This window comes from Pan troglodytes, chromosome 1 (genome assembly GCF_028858775.2).
Source record: "Pan troglodytes isolate AG18354 chromosome 1, NHGRI_mPanTro3-v2.0_pri, whole genome shotgun sequence".
Taxonomy (NCBI): Eukaryota; Metazoa; Chordata; class Mammalia; order Primates; family Hominidae; genus Pan; species Pan troglodytes.
The window spans coordinates 129,351,073-129,376,768 of NC_072398.2; the positions used below are offsets into that span (position 1 = coordinate 129,351,073).

The 25,696-nt window shown below is 34.8% G+C and overlaps 1 protein-coding gene across 2 annotated transcripts in view; it reads left to right on the forward strand.

The window, feature by feature from the left end:
• OLFM3 (olfactomedin 3) overlaps positions 1 to 25,189 on the forward strand; it is a 194,362-nt gene extending 169,173 nt beyond the window's left edge. For both annotated transcript variants that reach the window (XM_001139550.8, XM_009426538.5), the window contains exons 4-6: positions 3,537 to 3,756; positions 22,585 to 22,691; positions 23,855 to 25,189. In XM_001139550.8, coding sequence (XP_001139550.1) covers positions 3,537 to 3,756; positions 22,585 to 22,691; positions 23,855 to 24,532 — 1,005 coding nt within the window. In that variant the 3' untranslated portion in view covers positions 24,533 to 25,189. The remainder of the gene's footprint in view (positions 1 to 3,536; positions 3,757 to 22,584; positions 22,692 to 23,854) is intronic.
• Positions 25,190 to 25,696: the final 507 nt, after the last annotated feature.

Sequence of the window (25,696 nt, forward strand, 5' to 3'; positions counted from 1 at the left end):
GCTGAGGTCATCGGCAAAGTAGAAAATAGTAAGCTGGCACCTTAGGTGTGGGAAGAGCATTCCCAGAAGGAACTAGTCAGGAGAGGAGCTCAGACTGGTGTAGATGGACAGTGCAATGAGAATTCTGCAAAGCCAAAGGACAGCTTGAGAGTGTCAGGGTTGACAGGGCTGGGGAATGCATGATGAAGCATGTGCATCTTTGGGAACTTTTGACAAAAGACAGGAAACTAAGAAACAAAAAGGATACAAAATTGAGATAAACCCCAAAGAAATAATGTGCCTAGTCCTATAAATTGCCTAGCAGCAAATCAGGCAGGCTACTAATAAGAAAACAATTTTCAGGCAGCAGCACCATGTGACATAATGGCTTGGATTTTCCTAGTTCATGTAATCCAAGTATACGCTGAAGTTATATGTCAAAATCCAAATAACAGTAATGGTAATAACAATAATGATTTTTCAGAATATTATACATATTCAAGGTACAGTTCTGAGCACTTTCAGTATATTAACTGTATAATGCTCACAACAATCTTGTAACTCAGGCACGATTTTCATTTCCATTTTAAAGATAAGGAAACTGGAGCACAAAGAGTGTATTGGTCTATTCTCACACTGCTATAAAGATCTGTGCTGAGACTGCGTAATGTGTGAAAGAAAGAGGTTTAATTGACTTACAGTTCTGCATGGCTGGGGAGGCCTCAGGAAACTTACAATCATGGTGGAAGGGGAAGCAGTCACCTTCTTCACAAGGCAGGAGGAGAGAGAGAGAGAGAGAGAGAGCATGAATGCAGAAGTACCACACTTTAAAACCATCAGCTCTCATGAGAACTCACTCAGTATCAGAACAGCATGGGGGAAACCACCCCCATGATACAATCACCTTTCACCTGGTCCCTCCCAGGCATATGGGAATTACAATTTGGGATAAGATTTAGGTGGGGACACAGAGCCAAACCATATCAAAGAGGTTGAGTAATTTATCCAGAGTCATATATCTAATATGCATGAGAACCAAGATTCAAATTCACAAAGTCCAATTCCAGACTTATACCTTCTAATACTAATGCTGTATTGCTTCTCCAAGTAGACTTTAGGTCTCTGAATTACAAATAATAATAATTAGGTGCTCAACGTATATTTGTGGAGTTCATTTATTTCTTGAGTCCTACCATGAGTTGGATTTTGTTCTAGGTGCTAGTACTATACTTGAAAAGAGGATATGGAACGTTCCAAAGTAAATTCAATATTGAAGAATACTTTAAAAAAAATCTTCCTACCCTGTCTTTACTAAAAATACAAAAAATTAGCTGCGTGTGGTGGCAGGCGCTTGTAGTCCCAGCCACTCGAGAGGCTGAGGCAGGAGAATGGCGTGAACCCGGGAGGTGGAGCTTGCAATGAGCCGAGATCGCGCCACTGACTGCACTCCAGCCTGGGTGACAGAGCGAGACTCCGTCTCAAAAAAAAAATATATCTTCCTCTGTTACACAATTTCCATTGTATCAAGAATGTTAAGTAGGTTTTGTCTTCTATACTTTTTCAGATAGAAAGCTTATGCCAACTACTATACTTGAGACTGACATTCTTATATGAAGAGATTGATGTTGGCTCTACTCTAGCTAAGAACTTGGATGTAAAAGCAACATAGTAGAAAGTGAGATTCTAGAAGAGATTAGCAAACACAGGTCTATGCTATTCTACTGTAATCTTTTAAGTATTTGATATGAGCATTGGGTGGACTTTCCAATGCTCTCATATAAGTTTTCAGAGTTTCACAATTGATTGCTAATAATTAAATTATGAATTGTTGAAAAGATTAAAAAATATAAATACGTAGTTTTGAATTGAGGGAGAAGAAAAGCTACCAACATTTTGACATTGAATTGCTCTCTTTTAAATATGCCCATAGTAGAATGTAAAACCTTTGATTGTAACAGTTGTTATAATGTGCAGAAAATGATACCCACAGAAATATTTTCATTAAAATCCTAATGAAACAATTGTGTCTTCCTTTAGGGATACCACAAGATACTTTAATAAGTCTATTTCCAAATGAGCTGATAAAATGAGCAAAGCACTGCAATTCTGCCTATGACTGTGATATTTATGAATCTTTCTCATTATTAAGTCTCTCCTTAGCCTCCCACTCAATATGTACATGTGAACAAATTCAAAGATTCTGAACTTACAGAGCAAGTGGAAATTTCCCCACAAGAAACTCAAACCCATAAATCAGGGCAGCAATGGGAGCTCCTGCTATTTTAATGCATTTATAGTAATAACATCTCCTGAATGTAATTTAAAAATGCAATTTTCAGCTCCTTAAATCAGTTAGTGTACAGTATGATTTCTGACAGCATCTATGTATTATTCTCAAATAATCATAAGAGGGACCGCTCTTTCCACAAATGACATTATTTCCAATAAATTCACAATTGAATCAAACTCCTGAAATAAATAAATAAATATTTATTTATTTTCACTACTATTTTCACTACTATGAAGTTAGAGAGAAAGAAGTAAAGGTGACATGTCTAGAAACCCAAGGTGAAACTGTAGGCGTGCTTCAGTCCTGTTACGGCTAGGGGTGAGGGATACTGCTTGACAACATACACTGTGTGTGTGTGTGTGTGTGTGTGTGTGTGTGTGTGTTTGATGAAAGTCAATGCTTCAGTTTCAAACAACTCTGTGTAACTGGCTCATCTATTACATAAACTACATACCTTGGTTTCTTAAAGAGTTAATTCACCACATGGGCAAGCAATTCTGCCATACATAATGACCTTTAAATTATCTATGGTAAGATAAATGGAGTCGAAGTACAGGTAATAATTCAAAATAGTAAACAGTAACATACATTTATTTGAGCCTTGGGATGCTTCACCTGATTTATAACACTTACTGAACTTACCTTCATAATGAAGTTGTGCTAAAACTGATATTTAAAAGATCAAGGAATATCTGAGCACAAAGGAAAACAAAGTTGGTAGATGGCCATGATGGAAAAATTCTAAGTGTCAGAGAAAAGCTGATCCAGAGTCCACAATTTTCTGTATGTGCCCCATAACATAGATACTTAGTAGGTGGATGATTAGACTCAACTGAACAATCATAGGGTATTTGACCTATTTTCAATCACTTTATTCAAACTTAATTCATAATTAGAAGATGGATTCTGCTTATATTTCCTAACTAGATAATACACTGTTCACTATATAAAATGTTACCAGAAAATGAAATAGTATATAGTCCTAGTTTCTACCATAGGAAGTTTTTCTAATTATGATAAGGATACATTTGTTATAGAAAAGTAAGCATTAAAGAAAGATTGTTGTATGGAAAAGCTGAAATAAATGGACTTACTAGTAATAATCACATGACCACTTAAATTTTCACAAAATAACTAATTTCAACCAAAAATCAATATGAAATGTTGAAGCTGTTTTAATAATTCCCTTTAAGTATCATAATAAAAAGAACAGAGCAGGATGATCTGTTTTAAATGACTCTCAGGAACAATAGGCTGCTTTTCACAGGAGTTGAAAGAGAAAATGGATGAGCTCCTGCCTTTGATCCCTGTGCTGGAACAGTACAAAACAGACGCTAAGTTAATCACCCAGTTCAAGGAGGAAATAAGGAATCTGTCTGCTGTCCTCACTGGTATTCAGGAGGAAATTGGTGCCTATGACTATGAGGAACTACACCAAAGAGTGCTGAGCTTGGAAACAAGACTTCGTGACTGCATGAAAAAGCTAAGTGAGTATGACAATTTAATTTGTCTAAGTTACATCTTTATATAGTTTCAAAGAAAATTGTGTTCTTACGTTTTATAAAGAGTCATAAAATATCTGATTGTAAAGAAATCAGAGCCCATTTTCTAAATGTGAAGTGTCCCCTAATGACTTAAGCATGTCTGGGTACTCTGTGCTAGACTAATGGTTTCTTGATTTTTAGAGCACTGTGTTACCATTTGGTGGCTTCAAATAAGTAATCTGGCAAATACAGTCAGCTCTATGGACTACACTAGTGGATATACATTTTATTTTCCAATATGTGATATCAGTCATTGCTTGGCTAGAGGAAAAAGAAACTGTTTTGGTTTTTTTTTTTGTTTTTTTTTTTTTTTTGTTTTTTGTTTTTTGGTTAGTGGAGAAATTTAGAGACTAGAGAAAGGGAAGTTACCCTGGGACCAAATGTCAAACAGCAATTATTAAAGCAAATGGAAATAATTCCTCCAATTTACAGAATTGCCGTCAACTGCTCTGATCTACTCAAGAAATGAAAAGGTGGCAACTACTTAAATAGGTACCCACCACTGTGTAAAGAGTCAAGCATGTGACATGCATGGGTCATGGACTCTAGTTCTTACCTCCTAAAATGTGTGGTCCAATCTGGTCTGAGTTACAAACTCTTTCATGATATCCATGAGCTAATTATTTAACTGAAGTCAACGTGGGACTAGTCTGCAACTTGAATTTAAAATAAATAAGTGGCTATGAATTGAATAAGGAGGAGTTACAAGTTAATTTAGGATCAGTGTTTTAGATGTTGATATGATGTGATATGACAGGGAGGGCAAGTCAATACCCATAGAAAGTGTTCTCTCAAGATAAATAAATTCTTTTGTGGATCAGGAAAATTGGGAAGAGAAGTAAAGCGCACACACACACACACACGATTAATTTCTAGTAAAGAAAACTTCAGTGAATAAACGTAAACATTTAAAATAAAATTTGAGTGGCTTACAAGAACATTGTAAAGACTATTTTACAAATATGCTTCAAGTGATAAAAAGAAATCCAAAATGCAAAATGTTGCATTCAGTTATCACAGCCTCAAAATAGTGTGGGAAATTGCTACATCGGAGGCTCCACTGTCATCATAGCAGGATTTCTAAAAGAATCCAACAAAATGAATCAGGAGGAAATAACGTAAACCTGAAGGCCGAAACACATGTTCAAGAATCCTCAGCTCTTTATTCCTCCTCAAACACAGTCTACATTTTCTCATTTACAGTTGGTCTTCTAACAATCAACTATGTATAATAGATTCTGTGACTCCAGTTTTCATTCCTCTCTAACTCATTTTACACATTATTGCCAAAGGGATTTTCTGAAGTATAAATCTGAAATTATTTTGCTCTGTTTAAAATCTCCTATGGATTCCTTATGTTGTAGGATACAGTCCATGTCTTATGTGACCCTTCATGTGTGGCCCCTTCTGCTTCTCCAGGCTTAGCTTTTGCCACTTCTCTCCTCACACACTAAGTCCCAGTCATGTGTGCCTTACAATGTCTTACCATGGAGTTGTTATAAGATGCTGTTTGTTCCTGCTCCTGAAGCACTCCTTCCCCTATGTACCCTGCCTCCATCAACGCACTTTCACTTGCCACATGTGATAAACTATTCATTTGTCAGGTCTCAGTTTAAATGTTGTGTCTGCTAGAATCATTCATTGCCCTCCCAGACTAAGCTGGTGTCCTCGCTAGCCACTTCCAAATCCTGATATTTCACTAATGATTGGACTTCTCTTCTTTCATTATCATTGCATGTGTAACATAATGTGTCTTGCTAGACTTTTTTTCCGAGGACAAGAACAATGTCTATCATGTTCACTCTACATATTGTATCTTCCAATGCCTAGAAAACTACCTGGCAAAGAAAAGTCACTCAATAAATATCTGGTGAATAAATTTACTCTATAAGGAGTCATAGGAATAATTTCTACACTTTTCAACCATATTACCTGTTTCAAGTAGCAGAGAATGATCTGTTTTACTCATAACAAGAAATGCATCTTTTTAGCCACATCCTATTCGAGTCAAAATGGCCGGGCATGATAAGACTAAGCAAGGGAAAAGTTATTTATTTAACATAGCACTTACATAATTCTTTTACATGCTCTGCTTTTATAATTTGAGTTGTGGAGTTTATGGTTAATATACAATAGGTAAACATTACTTACATAAGGAAATTCTGCTGTTATATTTGATTATTTTTATATTAAGAAATATCCTTAGTTTAATGCCCATATTAGTGACAGGGCTTGCCAGATGGTGTCTCCACAAAATAAGATAAGAAGTAAATCTCAAATGAAGAATTACCCAGTGTCCTCAACAATATGAAGTTTACAAAGAAATATCCAGATGCATTTTCTATTAGCTCATAAAATATCTGGTTAAAGATTTTCTGCAAGTGACAATCTGTAGGATTTGTCTGTGTAGGGCTTTGACTTGCTTTTGAGGAGGAGGTCCATTTGTTATAGAGAAACCGTTCCAGACCCTGAGAATCAATTCACTCTTCCTAGCATGTCACAATAAACCCAAGCACGTAGGCATTGCATGTAGTGAGCCAGCATCTGCTAAGTACAAATGCACTCTACTGAAGCAAGGACAGGCAATAGGATGATTCTAGTTAGTAAACCCCCTGAAACCTAACGTATGTCAGTTATGTTTTTGAATGAACAACACAAAAAACAACTTCTGAGATTTGCTCAATTTTATAAATGAGCTTTCCTTCTACAGGTATTTTGTCTGGTTTACCTAGATGGAAATAATTTGTACTGCAGTTGGGTAGTTCTATATTCTCCTCAGCTCTTTTTTAACCCCATTTGTTTGTTTTTTCTAACCCACATGTAACCCCCCAAATATAGCCTCTTCCGATATTTTGGACAAAGAGGGTTAATCTAAGTAGGCATGCATTCATCCTTTTTATTCTTCCTATTGAACTTTGCATAATATTTCTATAGTGTCCTTATGCTTAGGACTTGATCCTTAATATCTGTAACATCACGGATCTTTTTAATTAATTTTATCCAGTGGACCACAATGTTAGAAAGAATTTGATTGTCAAATAAACTGCATTAATCAATATTTATTTTTATTTTAGCTAATCTAAAATGAAACTTGGCAACTAATATGATACAAATATCAAATAGCAATAAAATCGGTATTCAACTTTCTTATTTAATGAGATGGTTGCTATATAAGTTAATTGAGATGACTTTATAAAATACTGAAAATAGTTCCCACATTTCATAAATGTTTTCATAGATTATTAGCAGCCTTCAGTTTCTTATTTACTTAGTAGAGGGGCCATTGCCACAAACAATGAATGTAACTCTTTCATGCTTTTTATCTCAATAACTGGTTAGTTTTTACTATCCCACCACGTTTAGGTCAATTAACCACTTATTGAGCATCTCCTGAGCAAAGAGGATATTTTATCAGCTGGACCACAACCCTTAATTACAATGTAGAAAACGTCCAGGCAGAGCCATACAGTCATTATACAGTGAAGTATAAAGCCACATGGTTACTGAAAAAATAAATAAATGAAACTTCATATTTTTATTTTTAAAAGAGCCACTCTATTTGAAAGAAGATGTGTTGTAGTATATATTACATATGTTGTTATATTATATATAGTGCATAAATATATGTATGTATATACACAATTGCAGAAGAAATCAAACATATAACTTTTAGTATAGCAGTAGGTTATAGTTTGATTAACACTCAATTTAGTATTTACATTTCCTGGCAATTGGTACAGTTTGGATCAATTCACCTCTGAGAACCCTTGAACTCCAAGGCTAATATTAACACATAAACAAATACCCAATTATTCGTATATCAGAATGCGTAGACTTGGGGAAGAAAACTGATGTTAATATCAGGACCATTAACAGAAAGGGTAGAGAAAGAAAAGCATATCAGGGGTTCAATTGTTCCAAAAGGGCCTATAATCCAGTTGCTATGCTGCTCAGATCTAGAGTGGGACATTGGATAATTACAGAATCAGCAATATAGTGACAACAGCAAGAAGGCTTATTCATCAAAGACATCTTCACTCTACACAAATGCTTCTCAACCCACACAGCCAATTAGTAGAGGGTAGAAATGGATTAGAGAGAAACAATAAAATTACAACAATGATGAATGTGTTTTCCCTCACTTTTTCAGTGGCTTTGCTTTTAAATAAATGTCACAGCATACATCACATGAATTTTAAGATGCTAAAAACCAAGCTAGTCTTATTGCCTGCAAAATCTAGGTTACCCCCAAATAGTAAGTAAGATCCCGAAGGAATCATAAGTCATCAAGACCACTGGGGCACCATAGGCACCAGTTTGCTTATTTCTACTAGAGAATTAAATGTTTGGAGAAATTAGGAAAATCTCTCAACAGCGACGGACCTCTGGCCTGAATGAGGTACAGTAATGTCCTTTTCTAAGTTCTTAATGTACTCCAATGAAAGACGGAATAGGATAAAGTCCCCTGTTCTTAATTGAATCATGTCACATTTCTAGATATGCAGAATGTAATTGTATGGATGTGAGAATTCGACTGAAAAAACATGATTGAAATTTGTACACACCCCTAAGAACACCAAATAGATATTTAATGTAGATTATAATAAGGCTTTCCAGCTTTCCAGTCCTCTGCCCCAACTCCCTCGTGTTAGTGCTGTTTTAGGGCAATGGTTTGGTGCCATCTAGTGAAGCATTAGGTTCTATTACACAGCTTTGGGACTTCATGTTTAACAGAAGGAAGATTAGAAACTTAAAGTCACAAGTAGAGACTTGAGTTACTGTCTTTACCGTTTATGCCAAATTAGTTTTTAAACAAGAACCAAAGTATCTATGGGCTAATATTTTAATTTAACAATTATTTATTGACTCTCTAATGTGTGCTGGCACTTTGCTAGGTATTTGTGGATACAAGGATGGGAAGGAGACCATCTTCCTCTTCCTGTCGAGGTTATATTTTAGTGGGGACAACTGACACATAAGTCAATAACTACAGCAATATTGGATGCCTACTGCTTGACAAGCAATAGGCCAGCTGCTTTGCATGTGCTATTTCCAATGTATGCAAGAACTCTGGGTTAGGCATTAGTATCAACTTCACTAAAACAGATACTCAGAAAGTTTAAATTAACTTGCCAAAGATTCATGTTAGAGGCAATCACTTTACATGGAAGTCCTTCTGAGTTCAAAAACTGAGATTTCTTTCCACATACATAATGTCTTTTGTGGGGTACAAAATAATAAAGACCCCCCCCCAGATACCTCAATAACTTTAATTTAATGACTAGAACCACCATCCACCCAATTGTTGTAGAAAAAAAAGAGGCTAGATTCATTCTTAATTCTTCTCTGAACTTCACATCGCCATGCAATCGCCACATCTTTTATCTCCACCTCACCAATTTCTCAAAACCACCTCTTCTGCATCCTCACTTCCACCAGCCTAATTCAGAGTGTCATTCATGATTTTTCAACTGAATTACTCAAATGGCCTCCTGATCATTTGTTTTGGCTCTCCATCACTAAAAAATATTTAGTGTGATCTTTCCCCAATACAAATCTTGTTTTATTACACCTGTATTCAAGTGGTTTACCTTTAAAATGGAATCCAAACACCTTTGCATGCTTTGTCTTCATGAAATGGGCTCTGCCTGATTCTCCAGGCCTTGAGTTCTCAGGTTCTCATGATGCACTTACTCTAAGCTTTAACCATTCTAATCTTCCAGTTTCTCAATTGTGCATGCTTTCTTTACCTTCTTGACATTGAACTTGCTCTCCCTTGTCATGGGACACTCTTCCTTCCCACTTTAACTATTCCATGATTTTTCCTTAATATGGTTGGATTCCCCTGGCATGGTCTCCCACAACCACCTCCCCTACTCTCCCATGACACTTAGTACATTAACATATTTTACAGAAAATGCCCATTTGTTTTTCTGTTTTAAATCTTTACACCCTTATAGATAAATTCTCCCTGCACTGAGAGATCAGAATCAATGTCTGGTTCTAGTTGAATTTCTGGAGACCATCGCAATATACCTGAAACACAGTGGACAAAAATTAGTATCTGCAGAATGGTCAAGAGCAAATTTGATTTGTAAAATCAAAAGCTTTAAGTTGCTTTCAAGAAATAAATCAATGTGTGTCAAATATAAAACACATCAATATCTTTTACAAAGCCAAAAAGCTTTTGGGGGGAAAGGAAAATAAAAGCACAGCCTTTTTTCATGTTTGTTGTCATTGCCAACTGTTCTCTCTTCAATGGCAATGCAGTATTTCATTCCAAAACATCTGATACTTTGCTTTATTAGCACTTAAAGCAAGAGACACGAAAGATCTCAGTGAAAGCAGGAATTAACAAAAAAGTCAAGCTGTGTGCCTGAGGTAGAGATGAGTGAGATTCGACTCAGAAATGCAATAGAGGAAATTTATAAGACTATTCCTTTAAATTAAATTGAATCTTCAAATAAGTCATTTACCAAAAACAGTCTTGCTCTTCCCAAAATTCTAGGTTGTAAAATAGAATGGCAATGTCTCCATTGCTATGCATTTTATTCTTTCTTCTGGAACTCTGGAACCTTAGTTATATTTTAGCCATATTTTTGGTAATTGGTAAATTTTATCATATATTTATTTATCATTAATCCTCCTCTTATCTCCTACATTTTTCTAGATTACAACTAAGTTATGAGCCTCTTAATAATATAAAACCTGTATTTCCAAAGTCAAGTAGGAATTGTAAAATTAGTTGGGATTTCATAACACAAGTTGTCATTCAGTTTGAATGCTGAACAGGCTTCTCCTTAAAGATATGTTCATAATTAGGCTTAATCCCAGAAAAGGTAAAAGGAAGAGTCAAGGGAGTTTCAAAAACAATTTAAAAGGTGAAACTGTGTTAACTTTGAAAAACGTTGGTTATTTAGAATGTTCATATTATTCTTGATCCCATTAGCCAGATAACCATTAGAAACTCATTCCGGTGCTCTATCCAATACAACATTTTAAATATCCATTCTTATCCCTACCTTTCCCTCACAAATATAACTCATAAGGCTAGACATGCAAATAAAAGTTTAAATAATATAAATTTATTTTACTACCAAATGTATGGTACAGAAAAACTTATTTTAAGTACCTAAATAGGTCGACTTTAAAGATCAAATCAGAAGTATTTCTTAATGCATGAGTTCTCTAATGGCCTTAAGTAAAAAGAAATAACATTCTGTCCATAAACATATTCAGTAATCCATTTAATTTGTTTATAAGGGCATGGCCTTAGGATTCAAATCCAGAAGCTATTAGTGCAGGATATTACAGAGTACAATTATATAAGAAATAATTATATATATGTAAACAAATAAAAGAGAGGACAGATGGTTTTTACACTTCGTTAGTCCAAACAACTGATCTTCCTGCTGAATCCCAAATGATATCTTTTCCTGAGCTACTGATTGATAAATATGGATTGTAACTGACTATAAGAAATTTAAAGTCCAAAAGTCATGATAGAAATAAAATGGTCACTTTCTTCAATTATTACATTTGGTAAGATGTATATTTCAGCACATTTTCTGAATATATGCAATGTGCACATACAATATTTTATAAATGCTAATGTTTTCATATCCTACTGCAGACAGAAGAGCATAGCAGGAGAAAATCAATGAAGCAAGACTCCTAACTTCCTTCTTTGCCATCCACCTTTGCAGGAACATTTGTCTTCCAGGCATTTGGGAAAATTATCCTCTCTGTCTGGCTCCCTTTGTCCTCATAAAAAGTGAGAGTAAAGTGAGAAAGATAATGATTTATTTGAACAAAGGCTAGTGTGAGGAAGCTGAGAAGTAAAAAATGACTCATTGTTTATTTTATTTTACCACATTTTACAGTATCTATGCTCCATTAGAATCTGGAGATGCCTATGTTACTTAACACCAAGGTACACAAAATTATAAACAAAGACACTGCCAGTTTTATACATTCCTGTAACTTTAATTTTGTTAATTTCATTTGGCAAGATGAATTCTAGCTTAGGAAATCAATAACCATTTGTAAGGGAAGCATCTACTAAGAAGAAATCAACATCGAGAGCTCTGTCAGCTTTTTGCTTCCTGAGAATAAGGGTAGATGATGGTGATCATAAACATAACGCTGATGGTGTTTATTTGACCACAACCACAAATACCACCTTCTGTCCATCAGCATATACATGCTGTTGATCCACTATCTATTCAATGTTCCCTTAGTTAAAATGAAAAAATGTCAAGCTTCAGAATTTTCATTTTATAGATGAGGAAATTCCACTCCAGAGAATAAGGCATTGTCCAACTTCATACGATGATTGAATGCTGTGGCCTAGATTTGAAACCAGGCTTCCTAACTCATGCCTCAGTGTTCAAACCTGGATGGAATATACCACTCTAAGAACATTTCCTGTGAAATTGATGGGAGTAAAAACAGACAGACACTCACACACAAAAATTATAAAAGGAAAGATAGGCACATGATTACTCATGGTTACTAAACAGATTAAACTACCATCTGCTCATGGGATTCATTTATTTAATTATTGTCTTTCACAACATCAGCGTATTGCTCCCTACTAGATTATTTTTATAAACAAACCTTTCTTAACCATCATCAGCACAACAATAAAAACTTCCTGTAATCTCATATTTTCCGACTCCTATCTCCCTGCTTCTTTTCCCTTGAAAGAATCTTTTATAGCTGCTACTTTGGTTACGTTCTTTTCAAACCAACTTCGATTCATTTTCTGGGATCACCACACTTTATCTGAGTTTTGTAATCAGCAGTGACTCTTGCTGCCAAATTTTATGGTTATTTCTTTGATCTTATGCTGCTAGACATCTTAGTGGTGTTTGTCACAGGTCAGTACTACATTCTTCTTAAAACACTTTCTTCTTTTGGATTTCTTAATACCATGTTATTTTTTCTATCCCACTTATAGCTTATTCTTGGGCTTCTTTGATGAGTCTTATAAATATTGTGATTTACAGAGTTCTGTGCTAGATACCTTTCTCTTTTCTGTGTATGCCTTCCCTCTGAGGCAATATGTAGCTCCTGGCTTTCACTGTCATCATTATGCTAAAAACCATCAAAACTGTTTTGTCAAAACTCAAAGGAGTATCTGTTCCCTAGATTTATATGCTGTTTCTACTGATATGTGTAATAGTCATGAACAACTTAGAATTATCCCTGTTGGATTCTTTATTTTTGCTCCCAAACCCATTCCTCCCTCAGTCATTTCATCCGAGTAAATGACACTACAATCTGTCTAGCTGGACAAGCCAAAAATCTAGATGTTATCTTTGATTATTTTTTTGAGTTTTTAAATTCCCTTTCCTCACATCTAATCCAAAGCCTAGTCCTATCCACTTTATTCTAAAAACATACCCCAAGTCCATCTACTTTTCTCCATCTCCACAACTGCTTCCATCATCTTTCACCTAAATCAGCCTGATAACCTTTTTTTTTTTTTTTTTTTTTTTCTTTTTTTGAGACGGAGTCTTGCTCTGTCACCCATGCTGGAGTGCAGTGGCACGATCTCGGCTCACTGCAAGTTCCACCTCCCGGGTTCATGCCATTGTCCTGCCTTAGTTTCCTGAGTAGCTGGGACTACAGGTGCCCGCCACTACGCCCAGCTATTTTTTTTGTATTTTTAATAAAGACGGGGTTTCACCGTGTTAGCCAGGATGGTCTCGATCTCCTGACCTTGTGATCCGCCCACCTCAGCCTCCCAAAACTGATAACCTTTTAATGAGACTGTTTACACTCTATCCACTCTACAATTAATATTCTATACAGTAGCTAGAGAGATCTTTCTAAGGTGCAGCTTACATTCTGTCATTCCCCTCCCCCTTTAAAATAATCCAATGACTTTCGATCATTCATAGAATAAAATCCAAATCTTGTCTTCACAAAGTTTACAAACTTAATGTGGACTACTGGACTACTCATCTCTCCAATCTCGTCTTCTTCTGTTCCAAGTGTATTCTAAATACATTGATCTTCTTTCTGTTTATTTGCTCCTCTTAATTCATCAAGCATATTAAGGCCTTTGCAATAACAATAATAATAGCTATTATTTCTTAAGTACTTAACTATGTACCAAGCACGATTTTAAACATGTAGCCGTATTTTTTATTTAATCTTCTCAATAACACTTTGATATGATATTATTTCTATTGTTACCCATGAAACACTGAGAGGTTAGAAAATTGTTCAAGGTCTCCAGCGAATAAGGGATAAAATCAGGATTCAAATCCAGGCCGACTCTTTAACCCATGTTCCCAACCACTTTAAGATGCTGCCTTCCCCTAGCTATTCTCTAAATGGCTAAATCCACTAAACAGCTGCTCCAGTAAATAAACTAAATGCCTAAATGTCCTTCTCTTGTCAATAAGATCTCAAATTAAATGTCACACACTGAGACGTCTTCCTTACCCTCCCAATATCAAGTAGCTCCCCAGTCACTCGTTATAAAATTGCCCTACTTAAATCTTGGCATTAAATTTATTTCTGTATGATATGTTTAGTTTGTTTGTTTATTTGTTTTTTAATTTATTCTTTCTGTCTTCTCACCGAAATGTAAGCTTCACCAGAACAGAGGTGTCATGCTTTCTCATTATTGTTAACTCTAGTATCTGGAACAGTGCTTTCTGCTAAAAAAAAAAAAAAAAAAAACCTTAGCTGCATGAATGAATAAATAAATGAATGAAGCACATAGGTCACAAACAAAAGCTATTCTTTTAACCACCTAAAAGTTTGCTTTCTACGGTAAGACTGACTGGAGTAAGAATCTATTTTCCCCACAAAACCAGGTAAAAATAAGAGTCAACTAGCCAAAAGACCACTTTACGTGGTCATCAAATGTGGAGAAACTTTATGCAAAGCACTTTGTCCCCTACTCAGTGAAAAGTAAAGGACATTTTCATACATAATTATCATATACCTACCTTGGGTTTTAAGCAAGTATATTGCTTTGGAGTATAATATTTTTAATGTATTCACTATTTCAGAATAAGAAACCGAAGATGCAGTTATTATTTTTAAATTGTTAATGCTTTGGGACATTAACTCTTCATTTAAAGTATGTTTCTTAGATTAACACTACAAATATTAGTTTACCCAAAGGATTTGACTCCAGGAATAAAAGTTGTGATGGACTGAGGTCAAATAAAGAGTAATAGCAGGAAGACAAAGCCTGCAATTGGGCATTTTGAGTCACTGGTCAGAGGGAAGATAGCTAATGGATGACAGACATGAAGCAACCTGACAGAGAGAAGATTACACAGAGGAGAATCAAATAATGCAAAACACTAAATTCATAAGTGTTCATAAGACCTTCCCTGGCCAACACTAGATATATATTGATTTCCTGATTATAGGGGTAAGTTTCCATCGTACAGACAGAACAACTACCTTTAAGACACGTGTGCAGGAACAAATTAGTGGGATATGGTGAAATATAACTATATTTGATTTTTTTACTAGACACACATATTCATTTTTTATAAACACTAAACATGGAACAGTAGTTTAATTTGCTTGTTTCTATGTTGACAGCTTATGAGTATGTTTTGTGAAAGAAGAGTAGAGGCAAATATGGCTAAACATAAGATATATTTCAGGTTATCTAAGAAGACTGTCTTAACGGAATGCTGTTATGGTACAGTACTCATGACTGAATTTCAATAATTTTTATTTAATATTGACAAATATTTAGTGCACTCATTGCTATGTCCTTTTCTTCTCAATACAGATTTGGTCCGATATAACTTCTTTCTTTAAATTTCCTTTCCAGTTGATTTAAAAAAGAGAAAAGAAGAAGAAAAAAGGCAACAGAAAGGAGAAGCATAAGCAATAGTATTTTGGGAAGCTATAACACGCGACTTGCCTCCCTGTTCACCTTTGTATTCTCAGCACCTAGAATAGTTCTGGTACAAAATAAGTTCACAGTAAATGGTTGTCAAATGAATAAATTAATTATTATATCTTTAAATAGTAACTATTGTTTTTACCCTCTAACATATTTCAGAGAAATGCTTAGTGCTACAAGAAAGTAAAGTTTGCTTTCTAAGGTATGATTGACTGGAATAAGAATCAATTTTCCTCACAAAACCAGGTACAAAATAAAAGAGTCAACTAGCCAAAAGACCACTTTACCATGGTCACCCAATGTTTAGTTTAAGAGCCAGAAGCTTTTAACCTCCGGTACAAATTCTGTCCTAAGTTTTGGCCGAAACAACCTAAGACTCAGCAGTATCCCTTTGCCATAGAGATGCAAGGCTGGATTAGATTCAAGCACCATCGAAGCCAAAGACACCCCAAGCCAGTGATGTGCTGTGGGTTGTTTGGAAATGTTGATTAGATAAGGCTCATGGTATGATTCAGAGCTCCAAGGACAGTTCTTGTTCAGGTTTCAACTAATCAACATCTGATTATGCACACCTCAACATCTTAAATATGCAGACATTTGAGACAAATACCAGAATTGTGTCTTCTTGCTTTGTACAAATCATGCTTCAGTCTGGCAATAAGGTACCTATACCATAGGAGGCAGTTTCGCTGGTAAATCAAACTTCACTTTGAAGTTTAATTTTATATATTTTTAAAATTATACTTTAAGTTCTAAGGTACATGTGCACAATGTGCAGGTTTGTTACATATGTATACCTGTGCCATGTTGGTGTGCTGCACCCATTAACTCATCATTTACATTAGGTATATCTCCTAATAATATCCCTCCCCACTCCCCCCACCCCATGAAAGGCCCCGGTGTGTGATGTTCCCCTTCCTGTGTCCAAGTGTTCTCATTGTTCAATTCCCACCTATGAGTGAGAACATGTGGTGTTTGGTTTTTTGTCCTTGTGATAGTTTGCTGAGAATGATGGTTTCCAGCTTCATCCATATCCCTACAAAGGACACGAACTCATCCTTTTTTATGGTTGCATATATTCCATGGTGTATATGTGCCACATTTGCTTAATCCAGTCTATCATTGTTGGACATTTGGGTTGGTTCCAAGTTTTTGCTATTGTGAATAGTGCCACAATAAACATACGTGTGCATGTGTCTTTATAGCAGCATGATTTATAATCCTTTGGGTATATACCCAGTAATGGAATGGCTGGGTCAAATGGTATTTCTAGTTCTAGATCCTTGAGGAATCGCCACACTGTCTTCCACAATGGTTGAACTAGTTTACAGTCCCACCAACAGTGTAAAATGTTCCTATTTCTCCACATCCCCTCCAGCAGCTGTTGTTTCCTGACTTTTTAATGATTGCCATTCTAACTGCTGTGAGATAGTATCTCATTGTGGTTTTGATTTGCATTTCTCTGGTGGCCAGTGATGATGAGCATTTTTTCATGTGTCTGTTGGCTGCATAAATGTCTTCTTTTGAGAAGTGTCTGTTCATATCCTTCGTCCACTTTTTGATGGGGTTGTTTGTTTTTTCTTGTAAATTTGTTTGAGTTCCTTTAGGCTCTGGATATTAGCTTTTTTCAGATGAGTAGATTGCAAAAATTTTCTCTCATTCTGTAGGTTGCCTGTTCACTCTGATGGTAGTTTCTTTTGCTGTGCAGAAGCTCTTTAGTTTAATTAGATCCCATTTATCATTAGTTTGGCCATCTAAAATGTTAAGTCAAACTCCATAACTACAAAATCTGTATTCACTTGGACAATAGAAAGAACTTGAAGTTGCCATAAATTTTTACAGATTGTGTTTCCGCTTGGTAATTTCCTCTGAGTATAAAGTTTTGTGGGAATGCACATTACATTATGTTTGTTTCATATTCGAGACATTGTATTAATCTGTATTCAGAACAAAATTGGACTCAACTGACTTCTGAGATCCTGTGTATGTATATTTTTTCAAATAATAATAAAAATCATTCACATTTTAAAAATATTTTTAAGTTTTAGACTAACATTTTCTCCTTTAACTAGTGGATCTTCAACAGGAGTATATTTTTCCAAGATTGTAATCATTTAACTACTTTGAAAATGCATATCATTCATACTTGAATCATATGTACAGTATCTTTTATTACAGCTCCTGCACATTTACTAACCACTGTAAATTTATTAGCTTTGATATATATATTAAGTGATAAATATTATAATTCATAATATAAATTCTAATTTTTTAAGGTTGAAAGAATTAAAGAGCAAGAGATTGCTATGTCAATAGTAAGAGTTAAAAGTTTAAAGAACAGAGTTTCAATCTATTCCTTACAGGATAAAGGCCAAATTAAAATGCAGAATATTCACAGTTTCCATTTCTGCAAACTATTTACATCTTCCATTTTCAACTACTTCCTGGTCCCAAGGAAGCATGGCATGTAAATCCTGGAAATGATTTTTCAAAAGGGAATATATAAATGTGATTTTTGCTTTATAAAATTAAAGGCTACTAAATTTTTGCAGCTATTTCAACTTTTTACATTATAACCTAAATATTGTATGCATGTAGCTGGAAAATTGTATGCTTAGAATAAAAAGCAGTAGTCTCCTTCTTTAGCTCTGCTCCCCAGTTTCAACCACATTTAACAGTTTAATTTTAGGGCTATTAGTGATTATGTCTATATTTACATTAACATGCTTTTTTTCTTCAATTATTTTGGTTTACAGTTTTAGACATTGTTTATTGACTTCCTGCTCTGCAAGATGAGGATTTAGATAACTTCACCAACTCTGCTTTCTTTCATGTTTCCTCCTAATATGATTTCATGACTATTCACAGTTCAACCCTATCAGTGTTGTAATTTCAAGTCTTAGATTTGAATCTTCATTATTTTTCAACAATAGGAAAAATCTCTTACCTCCATATTTTTAAAATACGAAGACAGTTACACCCCCATCTTTCTTTCCGTTTCCTCTCCCAATGTTTAATTCTCTAACAACGTGGACTTTACCTATTCTTCCATGTTGTCATGGTTGGAAACATTTTGGCTTTCCTGTAATCACAGAGCAGATGAGATGTGTAAGAAGTTTTATGTAATTAGTTTATGGGCTGATTCTACAAGTTAGACATGAGTGTTTACATTATTATAGCAATGTTTATATTGTTCCTTGGGAGCTAAGTGGTGGACTTGGACACATTTCCTTCCTCTTTAAGCCCAATGTCATATTTGTTCCATTCAATGGAGGCTATTACTAGAGTTAAATTCAAGTGAATTATTTTGTATACATCAATAAATGCCTCTGCATTACCCAGTTTCTCTAGAGGATCTCATACAGTCTATCTATGTATCAATTCCACTTATTTCTGAGACCTCCCTCTTGGAACTGTGTTTCCATTCTGGGCTGATTATTCTCAAAGCCCACTGCATAGTTGTCATTCTGGGACAGGAAGTCACTAATTTCTTGTCTGATGTCTTCCCCTGTCTTGGTGTACTCACTGCAATATATCCCCAAGTAATTTCTGAAGAAAGAGTTCATTGTAGGTCAATTTTTGGAAAGTGCACATGTTAAAAAATATCTTTATTCTGTTTTCCTCTGATTTTCTTCCTAAATATAAAGGCCCTCATCACTGTCTTCTAGCATCCAGTATTGGTGATGAGAAGCCCAATTCTGGTCTAATTCTACCTGTTTGCCTGTGACAAGCTCATATTCTTTCTCTAAACAGTTTCCATTTCAATTTACTCTTAATCTTCTAACATTTCACAGTAGTTTTTTAGAAGTAGATGTTTTTTCATTCATTATCATGTGTTCTTTTAATCTGAATATTTAGGTTTTGTTACTGGGGAGATTTCCTGTATAATTTCTTTGATAATTTTCTCCCCTCTTTTTCTCTCTCCTTTCATTCTAGAAACCTTGCTCTCTGGATGTTGGAGCTTCTAGATTGATCCTAGATGCCTCCATATTTTTTCTCTTATTTTCATTTTTATCTCTTTTGCTTTATTTTGGAGATAACTCTTTTTATCTTGCAATCTATTTTTTAATATAATTATATTTTTGTTTTCTAATAGTTCTTTTGTGTTTTCCTTTTACAATACACAGTATATATTATACAAATCTCTTAGAAGGTACTAGGATCTTGTCTATCCTCTGAGTTATCTCTTCTGTGGGGAGCCCTGGTTTTTCTGAACATTTACATCAGTCATTCTTACAAACTTTTTGAAAATATCTGGCCATCCTCGGTTATACATACATTTTTAAAGTTTTGAACAATAAATGTGCTTGGAAACTCTTGTTATTAAGATAGGGCTTGGCAATTCTGTCTTTGATGAGTAGGCAGGGAAACCACCAATGTCATTGTGTAGGAGGCTTTCTTCTGGCCCTCCAATGTCTGTATTAATCACCCTAGGTATACTCAGATCACCAACACAGTTTCATATTTTTTTTCCTTTGCCTTCTGGAGTCCTGCATCTACAGATGAAGATGTAATCAATTGCTCTTAAGGCATGGTTTAAGTGGTGTGCCTGTTTTCAGAGTCCCATCTCACTCCTAGCGTTCTTTCTACTTATGTTTCTGAGACCTTTCTTTTTTCTCTTCAAGGCAGATCATCTCCCTCCTCGGGTCTCACTTGCTCTGCATAGACACAAATGCATCTTATTCCATCTTCATGTTTAATGACCACTTTTCATCAACCCTGTCTTCTGGAAATTGGTTAAAACTTCTTCACTAGTGGCTCTTGTACCTTTGCTTTGCTTTTTTTCTTTTGTTTTTTTCCCCCCATGTTTTACTCCTTTACTATCATTTTAATGAGATCATAGAAAATGAAAGCAGATAAAATCATGTATCACTCCATCATCTGAAGTCAGAATTACTTTTCCATGCTTAGAAAAAAAAATCACATGTTTTATGACATTTTTAGGGGAAAGAGAGGCCCTTCTATTTGTTACACTCTACCTACACTTGAAATTGTTATGCTCATATCATCTGTTGATTAAAAAATGTATATAGGACATTATTAAAAATAATACTACTTCTACTTATTCTGCATTCAGAAAATATACTCAACTAGATCCATTCAGAATATGATTAACATTTTCTAGTTCAAACCGATACTACTTTACTCATATATTGTTTATGTGTTTGTACCAAGTAGAGCTTATATATTCTAAATAGGCTTAATGCAAGGTCTTGCAATTCTATAGATAATGTCATAAAGTCTTCTGAATTATTGGTCCAGTTTTACTGATTTGAGGAAATCATAAAGTAACCCACGCTATGGATATAATGATGCCATCACATTTGATTTCTTTTACAAAAAGGGAAAAATATATTCGATTCAAGTTTTATGAAATGCTAGAGATTATTAAATTTGTAGTTATCACTGAACTAATAGTGCAAAATATAATGTTACCATTCACCATCTTCCTAACTGCAAAGCTTAGTATCCTGCCAATTATAAATTATTCTTATAAGAAGCACATATAGAGAAAACTGAGCCAAAATAAGCTGCAAGTTATAGTTAGTTTGTCTATGATTTGCTTTGGGTATGTGTTCTTTTCTTTCCAAACAAACAAGAACCAACAGGAACTAATAGAAATTGATCAATTCTAAATAGTCAGAGGAGGAAAGAAGATATGTAGAACAAGTAGGACCCAAAAGAGTTTTAAGAAAAGAAATAGAAGAAAATAACATGATATAAATGGACGAGAAAGAAGACTTTTGTTTAGACCAAAACCCAACATTTTATAGGCAGTCATATTGCCTTTCACAATGTGTATGATTAATAAATCACTTCTAAATTTTGCTGTTCAAAAATCTCATAAAACTATATATTGGGTGCTATGCTTACTACCTGGGTGCAATATACCCATGTAAGAAACCTGCACATGTATCCCTAAAATAAAAGTTGAACTTAAAATAAATAAAAAGAAAGATAAGCATAATAAGTGACCCAAACTAATATAATCCAGGTAAAGGGACAAAAACATTATTTTAAAATACAGTTAAAACTTTATAGTAATCTTTTTTTAAAATCTCACAAAAATGTCTAGCTTTCTGTTTGGTTTTGGCTTTGGAATTTATGAAGTCCAAGCTATTTCTAAGATCTTATTCACAGGTGGGCTGGGCTGATAAAAATATTACAACTTTTTTCATTAAAGTCTTTTTGTCACGTATTACATCTCTTCATCTTTCATCTGTATGTGACTTCAGGGTCTGAAGGTTTGAGTTTTGGGGGTTTTGTTCTTTGTGTGTTCATATCTGCCCTGTCAGACCTGTTATCTCTATAAGGCATTTACCTTTAAAATCTCTACCTCTTTCTTATAGACTGTGATTGAATGTTTTATTCTTATAGACCGTAAAGTTATCTTTCTTGGGGGCTTCTTCTTTGCCAAACAGAATGAAAATCAACTGGTACTGTTTTTCTGGCTGGTATAAGTTATCCATAGTCACAAAGCATGGGGACAGGGGAAGGGAAGGAGTTTCTGGCCATCAACTAAACAGGTCTATGGGCAATTTGCTTCATTTGTCTAACTTTTTACTTAAAAGCAGCAGCCACTGAATTGGTATAATGATAATGATATTCCTCATTTATTTCTTTCCGGATTGTACAAATCATTTCCCACTTTAAAATTTTATGTTTAAAATTTGGAGCATTGAAAAAGCAACTCCTTATGGTCCAATGTTTGGTTAAAGGCCCAGCACCCACTGTGAATAATCATTTATTCAGAAATGTGATATTAATCCCATGGATTGGCTTAGTTTTATGATCCCCTTCTTTGCTCTTAGTGTGAGTATGCGTATTGGAATCATTGGCTGTGTTCATCTAACACGTTTGTGTTTCTCTAATTTCAGCATGTGGCAAATTGATGAAAATCACAGGCCCAGTTACAGTCAAGACATCTGGAACCCGATTTGGTGCTTGGATGACAGACCCTTTAGCATCTGAGAAAAACAACAGAGTATGTTTCTCCCACAAACACCTTTGCTTAGAATTAAGCTCTGCTTACACTTTTTCTCTTCTGGACTATTCATTTTCTTCAGGGATATTTGTTTGTACTTGAAAACTGTTACATAATTTGCAAATATTTTCTGTTTGATAATATTAACATATCTAAGAAAGAATGACAAATCTATTTTAGTAAAATGTTCCATCTTCCAATTCATCACTTTAGCAAATCTAATTTTTATTGATTTTAGTCATGTTTTATGCTTGAAAGGGGCTAATTTCCTGTATACTCTTTCTAAAATATGTTTAGTATGAAAACATAGCACTAAATAAGTGAAAAACTCAAGGGCAAACTTCCCTGCCTACTCTTTCTAAAATATGTTCTTTAGTATGAAAAAATAGGACTAAATAAGTGAAAAACTCAAGGGCAAAACCAATTTACTAAATAAGCTTAAATATCCCTGGAGTCTAGAAGTAATTTTAAAAGAAATAGCGCTGAAACTTCTGGGAGGTATTTTCATAAGTTGACAATGCCTGTGCTATATAAATCAATATACTAGAAACTTGCCATAGCTCTATTTATGTCCTATTACAGAACTCAGTAAAAATTAAGATTCTCTAGGGTTATTTCTAAATGAGGTTAGTTATTAAGTTAGTAAAATGGTTTCTTTAAAATGTAGTTGTACTTACAGGCTAGCCCAATAAACAAGTGTTTCTAGAAGATTCTATGGTACTTATTTCAATTGCATACGAAAAACTAGACTATACATTTTTTTCAGAGCAAGAGATAGAATAAATGTAATTTGCTGAAGGTTATATTTGCTGTAGTTTTTGCTGATGGCATTATTTATCAGGTGTTGTAATTTGCATTGACATATGTTTGGTTCACTCAGTGATATGCACCAAATGGTCAGGAATTTAAAAAACAAAGAAAGAAAAAGCAAAAAAGCAAATTAATGTCAAGGTAGTAAATTCAGTTATTTCTTTTCCACATAGACAGACCATAGCAATATTTTTACAAAAGCCTGAAATACATTGCGGCAGGTCAGCAGTAAGATAGTGTGGCTTCCAGAGCCTGAGAATTATAATAAGTGCTGACTCTCACTGTCTTTCTTTTGGGGTTATCAGAAAAGTACAGAATTTAGTCACTCCATTTATTTTTTTCCTTCTTCTCAGGTCTGGTACATGGACAGTTATACTAACAATAAAATTGTTCGTGAATACAAATCAATTGCAGACTTTGTCAGTGGGGCTGAATCAAGGACATACAACCTTCCTTTCAAGTGGGCAGGAACTAACCATGTTGTCTACAATGGCTCACTCTATTTTAACAAGTATCAGAGTAATATCATCATCAAATACAGCTTTGATATGGGGAGAGTGCTTGCCCAACGAAGCCTGGAGTATGCTGGTTTTCATAATGTTTACCCCTACACATGGGGTGGATTCTCTGATATCGACCTAATGGCTGATGAAATCGGGCTGTGGGCTGTGTATGCAACTAACCAGAATGCAGGCAATATTGTCATCAGCCAACTTAACCAAGATACCTTGGAGGTGATGAAGAGCTGGAGCACTGGCTACCCCAAGAGAAGTGCAGGGGAATCTTTCATGATCTGTGGGACACTGTATGTCACCAACTCCCACTTAACTGGAGCCAAGGTGTATTATTCCTATTCCACCAAAACCTCCACATATGAGTACACAGACATTCCCTTCCATAACCAATACTTTCACATATCCATGCTTGACTACAATGCAAGAGATCGAGCTCTCTATGCCTGGAACAATGGCCACCAGGTGCTGTTCAATGTCACCCTTTTCCATATCATCAAGACAGAGGATGACACATAGGCAAATGTGATATGTTTTCATTGATTTAAACAGTGTAATTTGTGATAAACTCTATAGGACCCCTTCCGTTTTTTTCTTCACTATTATTTTTCATCATTTCTCCAAAGCAAAGCATTTTTATTGTAAAGTTGGTGTTTCAAAAACATAGCTGAGCTTGTCTAACTTACCATGTTGGAAACACATCTTAACTTCTAAATTTACAAGGCCTATCATGTCCTTGTCATGAAAAGCACTAAAAAAAATAAGAGTTTAAGTGGCTAAAGTCATAGTTTTGCAAGAGATTAATGATCTGCCTTATATTAGAGTCAGAGACTAATGGTGGCTTAAATGCATGAATGTCTTTTTTTTTAAAACTGTCATTTTTTACTGTCTTTTGCTCCATATCAGGAAATATTTTGGTAGGAATTAGGAGAACAAAAAGCACTTTCATCCCATTTATTTCTTTAAAAAATGTAAGGATTTCATTTATATTGAAAAATAATCATTTTGCTGTTAACACAATTCTCTGATGCGGTGCTGTACAGTCATTTTTAAATCTCTTGCTAACATTTTATTGGCAGTATGTATTTCTACCATTGTAACCACCATTGTGCTATTGTATCTCTTCACTTCTGTGAAAGTAATATTTTTTATAAAATACACTGAAATTTAATCTCAGTAATTGAGTCCATTTTCAAGTGTGGTCAAGAATAATCTTCTTGGCTTACCCCTTTACATAAGCAGTATAAACTAAAATGAAAACCAAACCAGACACCTTACATAGAGTCTTTATTTTACCCCAAGTTTATTGGGCCACTGACATTGAACGCAACAACTGATTTCGTACAACTGAGTTACTCTGTTCACTCCACTGAAAGCAACCCATATAGTTTCTTGCACAAGGTGCATCTGGATTCCAAATATTGGATTTGAGTTGACTCTACTCATTTATTATACACTAAAGAAATTTTGTTCTTCATAGTTAAATGTACTAGCATTTAATTTATATTTTACATACAACTTGCAATAATGAAATTCCTTATGTCAGGACCCTGAAAATAAGCACATTTGAAAACTCTTAGAAAAAAAAATTTCTGTAATGTCCTCTAGATTTAGATTATGAGCCCTGAGGAGTTAGTTATTGGCAAGATTTGTGCAAAATAAAATATGGGGAGACTTGGGAGT